General features: G+C 40.6%; 1 protein-coding gene across 1 annotated transcript; it reads left to right on the top strand.

Annotated features, from left to right (window-relative positions):
* Positions 1–3,254: 3,254 nt before the first annotated feature.
* Positions 3,255–9,292, top strand: LOC129105682 (ATP-dependent RNA helicase DDX19A). Its single transcript, XM_054616839.1, has 12 exons — positions 3,255–3,462; positions 4,699–4,738; positions 4,844–4,939; positions 5,056–5,191; positions 5,537–5,629; positions 5,877–5,979; positions 6,133–6,247; positions 6,420–6,597; positions 6,816–7,053; positions 7,414–7,576; positions 8,258–8,449; positions 8,696–9,292. The coding sequence occupies exons 1-12, from the start codon at positions 3,406–3,408 to the stop codon at positions 8,755–8,757; spliced, it is 1,473 nt and encodes a 490-aa protein (XP_054472814.1). The 5' UTR covers positions 3,255–3,405; the 3' UTR covers positions 8,758–9,292.
* The last annotated feature ends 52 nt before the right edge of the window (positions 9,293–9,344 follow it).

Consider the following 9,344-nt stretch of genomic DNA (forward strand, 5'->3'; position numbering starts at 1 on the left):
AACGTATCGTCACACATTCATGACGATAAACTTGGACTGACGCACACGCAGAGCGCACTTGACCGTTGGATGACAGCGGAACAGTGATCAATGTAATCTCCTTCAGCACAATCCAAAGCCTCTGTCATCATCTATCTGTGTATCCCAGTGGAACGGGGGGAATGTGTGAAATCAATTCTGCATTCATTTAAGGAGCAGCCATCCACATCAGTATGACTCCAGAGGTGACCCCGAGTGCTCCTGCACGGTCCTTAGTGAAGACAAGCTCTGGTTAATAGTAAAAAACGAACTAAGTAAAGTGCAAGAGAAGGGCTCTCAGATCTGTATGTATCTAAAGAGATAGTTTGATATTTTGGGAAATACACTACTGGGACTTCCCCATGTGGGGGAAACAAATAGAGAGGCCTACATGTAAAAAGAAAAGCCTAAGATGGTATAAACTGCACCAAGCACCCATCAGGTGTTTAAATCTCTTAAAGTGAGAGGTTTGGTTTAAACCACAACACTGGTGCCTCATTGGACGAGCCCCACGGGAACCCCAGGGAGTGCCTGTGACAAGAGTACGGTACAGTAACAGTACGTTTAACTGTACTGTTACTGTGTATTGTGTATGTTACGGACCGTAGAGTCCCATTCAGTGCAGCGAAACAAATTGTTGTATTGCTGCTGTTTTCCACACTGCTGAGCTTTGTTATGTTTAAATCCGCTACCATGAGTATTGTCAGTAGACTGTATGTTATAAGTAAATGACCAGAGTCTGTGTGATAAAGTTATAGTTACTGTACTTTACTGCTGCGGTTAGGAATTACTTTGAAATGAGTGTGTTCCTTTCTTTTACAACTAACCCACACACACACACATACGCTGTTACGCTTCTTTATATGCGGCCTCTATTGTGTGTACCACGCCACCATTGTAAAGTCTTGTGTGACGTAATCACTACGACTGAAATCTTGCTCTTTTTCTTTTTTCTTTGCCTTGCTCCTGCCAGATCCCAACACCTGTTTTCTGGTTTCATCAGAGGAGTAAAGTCATGTGTCTAAGTTTCTTAATGTGCTGGTCCTCATATTTTTTTTTTCCTCTTCATTATTTCAATAAGGCTGTCAATTTATGCAATCACATTACATGTATCTCAGAAAAATAGAGGAATAACTAAAGCAGCAATGCAATGGACATTCACTTTTAACAGCACAATGTTCCAAATAGCGACAAACTGAAAACATGTGCAAATCCAACATGAACAGGGCTCCACTCAATTAATTTCAGAACATCTGACTGCTGAGGCTGTTTCCCAGTGCTCCACTACTTGTGGGACGATGTCCCATCCTCAGGGTTGGATTAACCACTAGGGGGCCCCGCTGCAAAAATGAGTTGTGTGGTTCAGTAGGATTTTGTGATCATTGCATTCCATTCAACTTTATTTAGGAAAATACAGGGTTTAAACATGATATCAACAGAAACAGTACAGGTATTTTACATGTTGACACAGCCAGGGCCTATCTGCAATACAGGGCCAAAGGTAAAAATTGCAGGAGCCAGTTTAAAGGTATAGTGCGTAGGATGTGGGGGCATCAAGCGTTGGGGTTGAAGATTCTCCGAGTAGGAGAACCGCGGTGGCCGACCCAAAAATACAAAAAAGTGAATGGCCTTATCTAGACCCAGACCCACCACAGAGCTGGTGAGGAAAGCCAGCTCTGTGGTGGTCTGGAGCTGGACAGTCTGGAGTCAGTGGGTGAGAGGAGGATGAAGGCCAAACTCGGAGCCATCCTGGACAATCCCTCTCACCCTCTCCATGAGGAACTGTGGCAGCTGGGCAGCTCTTTCAGCCATCGGCTGATTCTACCAAAGAGCAGGACGGAGCGCTTCAGACGCTCATTTGTGCCCACTGCCATCAGACTGTACAACAACAGCGGAGACCACAGTCTGTCATCATGCTGACCAGGCGCCCCTGTGGATATACTGTACATTTTTATTCCTGTTCTATCTTTATTTTGTTGTATAGTATGTGTATTTATTGTCTGTGTCTGTGTAGTTGTATAGTATGTGTATTTATTGTCTGTGTATTGTAGTATGTGTATTTATTGTCTGTGTAGTTGTATAGTATGTGTATTTATTGTCTGTGTAGTTGTATAGTAGTTATTTATAGTATGTGTATTTATTGTGTAGTTGTATAGTATGTATTGTATAGTATGTGTATTTATTGTCTGTGTAGTTGTATAGTATGTGTATTTATTGTCTGTGTAGTTGTATAGTATGTGTATTTATTGTCTGTGTAGTTGTATAGTATGTGTATTTATTGTCTGTGTAGTTGTATAGTATGTGTATTTATTGTCTGTGTAGTTGAGCTGCTGCAACACTTGAATTTCCCCCATGGGGATCAATAAAGGAATATAATAATAATAATAATAATAATAATAATAATAAAGCAGCGCTTGGTTTGTCCGTTCCGGGCTACCGTAGAAATGTGGCAGCCAGCTCCGTGAAGAGCACACGCCCCAAATGTTGATATAAAAAGGTAACAATACACTACAATTCTTTTTTTCAGGTGATTATACACTGATCAAAACATAAGTGAAAATATAATTGTATTATATTGATCCCCCTAAATGCTACACAGTGTACCTTTCAGGCCCTTATAGCTTATATTGTGTGTTAGTGGTGCATACTACCAAACTAATTTACAATAAATCAACTTTCTACAAACGAATTGCCAAAAACTGAATCTACGTTTCTTGCTCAGTTGCTCCTGGTTGGTAATCCAGCTTTACCTGTCTTCTTTGTCAAACAGGCCCTTTGTTTTGATTATAAATAAAAATAAAAAAGACCTGCATCATCTTTGTAGTCAGTTTATGTGTGTGTGTGTTCACATTTTGCTATTCTCAGGCAGGCATATACAGTATTTTTGGAGGGTGAGTCTATGCAGACGGCTTTAATAATAATAATAATAATAATAATAATAATAATAATAATAATATTTTATTTATATAGCACACTTTAAAATACAAAGAAATCTCAAGGTGCTGCACAGGGTAGAACAAGACAAGCTTTGGCGCCACCTACAGGCTATTCAGGGGTATTTTTCCTTAACTCACCCTCCAATCCACCGAATCCTATAAAAACTTTAAAATAAAATTATTTTTCAATTTAGTTAATTCAATTCTTTTTTTTAAAGTTTTGAATTGAAGTGTTAGTCAGCCTGCTGCTTTTCGTTTGTCGGGTAGGAACCTTTAATAAACTGTCGTGTGCACTTCCGCTCTACCCGGACATGTGAGCAGCTGCACAGAATCGGTTTCGGCACGCCATTTGTGGGAAATAGTTACTTTCACATTACTGACTCCTCGCTGAGAGCTTGTTGAGTTGAAGTTGAGTCCGCCCGGGTCAAATAACTACATAAACTGTTCCACAATGGCTACGGACTCCTGGGCCCAAGCTGTGGACGAGCAAGAGGCCGCGGCGGAATCGGTAAACCTTAACTTACGCTACGCAACGCAAGCTAACATGTTGTTAGCATTGTTTAGAGGATGCTTTGGCCTGTTCTGGCTTCAGTGTAAACGAAACTTAACTGCCCCACCGTATTTCCTAAATTAGAAACTGTGCAACGACGGAGCTGCCAGTGAATACATTGGCTTGACTGTGTGTTTCAGTAACGTGTTAACTAAAATAATAAGTTCATACGAAACTACCCTGTTTCTCGTGGAAGCTACATGAACTAGCTCAATGCTGCTGCGTGCTCAGTGAGTTACTAGCTTTAGCAGTTAGCTAAAGCTAGCCAACAATGCAAGATAAGATAAGATAAATTTGCAGACTTACAACAGCATAGAGTTAAAGTGCACACAAGAGACATAGTAGAAGAAGACAAGATAAAAATAAAAAATGAAAAATAAAATAAAACAAGTATTATAAATAAGCAATTAAAAAAACAGTAGAAAAAAACAACAATAACTGAAATATTATATTTACAGACAGAGAAAAAAACAACTATTTTAACTACTTTAAACTTTTTTAACTATTATTGCACAGTGTAATGTGTAATGTATTGCACTGGTTTTTATTGTCATGTTATTATTTATTATTGTCATGTTATTATTGTCATGTGGTCATGTGGTCTGCTGGGAGCAGAGCTGGTTGTGCAGCCTGACAGCAGCAGGAAGGAAGGACCTGCGGTACCTCTCCTTCACACACCGGGGGTGAAGCAGCCGGTGGCTGAAGGAGCTGCACAGAGCTGCCAGGGTGTCCTGCATGGGGTGGGAGGTGTTGTTCATCAGGGATGACAGCTTGGCCATCACCCTCCTGTCTCCCACCACCTCCACCGTATCCAGTGGACACCCCAGCACACTGCTGGCCTTCCTGACAAGCTTGTTGAGTCTCTTCTTGTCTGCTGCTGAGATGCTGCTGCTCCTGCAGACCACTGCATAAAAAATGGCTGATGCCACCACGGAGTTGAAAAAGGTCCTCAGGAGTGCTCCCTGCACTCCAAAAGACCTCAGTCTCCTCAGCAGATACAGTCTGCTCTGACCCTTTTTATACAGTGCTCTGAAATAGGTCTAACGTTACTATTAAAGACGTAACGTTAGTCCTAACTCAACGTTAGCACCAGTTAGTGCCTCTCATGTATTGCCATGTCCGGACTCATCTAATGGCAAGAGTTATTTGATCAGACAAACAACTCTTTAAACCTTTTTCTGTTCCCCCTCACAGATCGGTGGCCTCCAAATAAAGGACAAACCAGAGGAAAATGGTAAGTGCGTGTGCAACATTCAGGTGTGAGATGCAATAGTAAGAAAAAACATTTTCCAATAAATAGTTTGAGTTGTAAATATAAGTATAATATTTACTATTATAGGCACGGCTGCAATTGCAACAGACTCCAGCAGTGCAGCTGCAAAGTCAGAAGTTGGGGCAGAAAACAAGGGAACAGATGAAGATGAAACTGACAAAGGTGAGCAGTTAATTATTTAGATGCTCCACATTTTTCATGCTTTATCGCTTTCATTAAGTTACTTGAATGTCTCTTTATAATGTAATACTCATTCCACCATAACTTGTTTTTTTCAGACGACAAAGCGGCACAGTCATTATTGAACAAGCTGATACGGAATAATCTTGTTAATAACACGAATCAAGTGGAAGTTCTTCAGAAGGATCCCAACTCTCCGCTCTACTCTGTCAAGTCCTTTGAGGAGTTGCGACTGTAAGTTAATCTTCTGTTTGTCCATTCATCTCTCTTGTTGTTTTGGAGATTCCGATATTAACTATGAATCGGTTGTCAATCATGCTTACCGATATTTACGACACATATATGTAGCCAGACAGGAGGTTTTGGAACTAAAATGTAACAACCAAGAACTCAAACATAAACCATACCTGCTCCAGGAGTGTTTCTTCCGTTTGTCCTTTTAGTGGTAGATCTTTTAAGAGGTGTGCACATCCACACTGACATTTGTATAAGCAATCAAAGCTGCTGAATAAAATATGCTTTCAAAAAGATCTCTCCTCAAACTTTGCTGAAGAAGTAATTATTTTCTCCTGTGTGCAGCAAACCACAGCTGCTTCAGGGCGTGTACGGCATGGGTTTCAACAGACCATCCAAAATCCAAGAGACTGCCTTACCTATGATGCTGGCCGAACCGTGAGTATACTGTGCACTGTACATAAATGTTGTGGAGTCCTCTAGCAAGGCATTATATCTATTAAGTCTCACTGTAATTGCTCAGCCTAGTTTCTAAATAACTCATTCAATTAATCACACTTCTTTTAATTAACTTTAAAATGTAAAATTAAATGAATAGCCCTGTGCCCAAGGTACCAATAAATAGAGCCAATAAGTATTTTACTGCTTTTGCTTGGGGGCTAATTCTTTTTTTTTCTTCTTTAAGTCCACAGAATCTGATTGCTCAGTCGCAGTCGGGAACAGGGAAAACAGCTGCCTTTGTCCTGGCCATGCTCAGTCATGTAGATCCCAACAAAAGATATCCCCAGGTTAGTTCCCCCCCTCCCGTTCTAGAAGCTCTCTAACTGAAATCTTGTGTTTTTTAAAAGGCTGTTGGGAGTACCTGACAGCCTCATCTTACCTGTCTCTCACAATAAGTATTAACCTTGATAAATTGAACTGAATTTATTTCTCTCCATCAGTGCCTGTGTGTGTCACCCACCTATGAACTGGCACTTCAGACTGGCAAGGTAATCGAGCAGATGGGCAAACACTATCCTGAGGTCAGACTAGTCTACGCCATCAGAGGAAATAAATGTAAGGCTTCTCTGCTCTTTACAGGGCTACATCTACACTATTATAGATAATTAAAATATTTTTAAATAACATTTTGTCAAGTGTTTCAATTGTTTCCAATGATGTAAACATTAATGCGGCTGAGAGATGGCTCTCTGTGTTGATGAGTTCTTGTTTCTTGTGGTTGTTATAGTGCAGCGGGGCATTAAGCTGGAGGAACAGATAGTTATCGGGACACCTGGCACCATGCTTGACTGGTGCGGCAAATTCAAGTTCATAGACCCCAAGAAGATCATGGTATTTGTGCTTGATGAGGCCGACGTCATGATCGCAACACAGGGTCACCAAGACCAGAGCATCCGCATCCAGAGGTCAGAATAAACACCAACTTTGCGCACACACACAAAATCTTGATAAGTAATGAGACCATGTTCTTAATTAGAATAATTTATGTTTTCTTTTATCTTGTAAATTGGATTTTCTCAAGCTGTTTTTGCAAATTTCATCCCGGAATTGTGACCACTTTGCCTTTTTTTCTTTTTTAATCCACAACTACCGACCTTTCACTCCTATCTTCTCTGCTACACAGGATGCTGCCTAAAAACTGCCAGATGTTACTGTTCTCAGCCACGTTTGAGGAGACAGTGTGGAGCTTCGCCCAGCGCATTGTGCCTGACCCCAACATCATCAAATTAAAGAGAGAAGAGGAGACGCTGGACACCATCAAACAGTACTACGTGTTGTGCAACAGCAGGGAGGAGAAGTTCCAAGCCCTCTGTAACCTCTACGGAGCTATCACCATCGCCCAGGCCATGATCTTCTGCCACGTAAGTTAACTTATTTCATATTCACTCAATTCACATTTAACTACATGATCTGTAATTTAAAAAAAATAAAAAATCTCACTTGGACTCCCAATTTTATTGGAATAAAGAAATACAAATTCCATTAAGTTTCTCTTCTGTGAACCAATGAGGATGTCCAGCAAAGCTTTTTTTATGTGTTGCCCGTATATAAGAAAATAACTATTAGTTACCTTTTTTTAACCAATACATTTAAACCGGCCTTCATCTCTTCCTGTAAATCAGCTAATGTTACCAAGTCTTGTTCTCTAATAAGATCTTGTGTTACATGGGTACTTGGATTGCTGGTGTAGTAGTGTGAGCACTTTCTTCTCTGTGATCCAGACAAGGAAGACAGCAGGCTGGCTTGCAGGGGAGCTGTCCAGAGAAGGCCACCAGGTGGCACTGCTCAGTGGAGAGATGCAGGTGGAGCAGAGAGCTGCTGTCATCGACCGCTTCAGAGAAGGCAAGGAGAAGGTCCTGGTCACCACAAACGTTTGTGCCAGAGGTAAGGACAAAGTGCAATCAGAACAATTGAAAAGATTGTTTATTCATATTAAATAGCATATTTGCCCATTGGACAGATCTCTAAAGTAGGGTGTGAAGCACAATGTTTCATGCCACCTGGTGCAGATAAACATTCATGACTCTAGCTCTGCCTGTGCAAGTGACCAGAGTGATGGTTGGTGAAACTGCTTGTATGGTGAAAGAATGGTCCACTGCAATTAGATGCATGACACTTTGGCCAATGATTTGAATAAAATAAATACATCGCTACAAATTCCACCTGCTTCATCAGTTATGGATGTAAACACTCTAAATATAATCTTTTAATTTCGAATTTAATCTGGTGGAGTGCATCGCTTAAACATAATGGTTTAAAGACGTTTTACTTGTGGTAGATTTTGATGGGAGCAAGAATTCATTGAATTACAAAAGTTAGAAAAAAGAATGATATCATCATGTGTACAAACCAAGATAATCGGCTAAACAGTGAAAGTTTAAATACAATCCCCAGATAAAAAATATTCTATCGATTTAATTAATTTGATAGCAGGATTTAATATGCATACATATCTGTCTTTTATTGCTTAATATGCATAAACAGTCAAATACAAATATTACAGTGGTGCCAATGTACAAGGTTTCTTTTGTAATATATCTTTCTCTCCACTTTTCTTGCATTCAGGCATCGATGTGGAGCAGGTTTCTGTCGTGATCAACTTTGACTTGCCAGTAGACAAGGATGGTAACCCAGACAACGAGACGTACCTGCACAGGATCGGTCGCACAGGTCGATTTGGCAAAAGGGGACTGGCCATCAACATGGTGGACAGCAAGATGAGCATGAACATCCTCAACAGGATCCAGGAGCATTTCAGTGAGTCAGCACCTGCTACACACACACACACACACACACACACACACACACACACACACACACACACACACACACACACAACACACAAACACACAAACGGGGAGATCAAGTTGATGAGGGACATTCATACTTTATTTTTTGGTAGAGTGTACAGCTCAAATAATGACTCAATTTAGGAAGAATGTGGTTCATTGATCAGCAATATGTCAACCTGATCCCCGTTTTCTGTGGTTTCTCCCTCTGCAGGTAAGAGAATTGAAAAACTAGACACAGATGATCTGGATGAAATTGAGAAAATCGCCAGCTAAAGAGAACGCCGTTTACTGATGGATGACCACCCAACTTCCCTTCCCCTCTTGGCTCTCCAAGGACTGTACGCTCCTACAGTGTTTTATGCTTTTATTTTTTTAGCCGTCGGAGAGAAGAGCAAAACCACAAACACAGCATATGTTTCCGCGTGGATATGTCTCCTCTCAGACGAGTGTTTTGTAAGTCTCTGGAACATACCCCATTTCACTCTTTGTACTTCTTTGAATAAAGTCTATGAGTTTATCGCTGTGTATCTTGATGCTGCAAAAGCAGCCACATTTGAATCTGTTTTACTGAACACAGGTGGAGTTAAAAAACACTTTTTGGTGTTGGCTGTAGTGGTGGCATGATACAAGCTATTCTGTAAAGAGATTCCCAAAAACCCTAATTCGGGGGTAAAAAAAACCATTTTATGTGCCACAAAGTTTTTAATTTTAAAAGGAGCAAAGTATAATTGAATGTAACTGTATCACATAGACTATGACTAGCAAACCTCAGTACAAAGGGTGAAGTTGGGTATGCTGCTCCGAGCAGTAGTTTAGTCATTAAGATTGTAATTGAGATGGTGATGGTTGGGTTTCAAGGG

The sequence above is a fragment of the Anoplopoma fimbria genome, chromosome 17 (assembly GCF_027596085.1).
Source record: "Anoplopoma fimbria isolate UVic2021 breed Golden Eagle Sablefish chromosome 17, Afim_UVic_2022, whole genome shotgun sequence".
Classification (NCBI taxonomy): Eukaryota; Metazoa; Chordata; class Actinopteri; order Perciformes; family Anoplopomatidae; genus Anoplopoma; species Anoplopoma fimbria.

Bases quoted from the DNA above. Each gene is read 5' to 3' on its own strand.
- LOC129105682 (XM_054616839.1), top strand. From the start codon at position 3,406: ATGGCTACGGACTCCTGGGCCCAAGCTGTGGACGAGCAAGAGGCCGCG. The intron at 5,630-5,876 runs GTGAGTATACTG...TTCTTCTTTAAG, and splicing joins CCTATGATGCTGGCCGAACC to TCCACAGAATCTGATTGCTC. The intron at 8,450-8,695 runs GTGAGTCAGCAC...CTCCCTCTGCAG, and splicing joins CAGGATCCAGGAGCATTTCA to GTAAGAGAATTGAAAAACTA.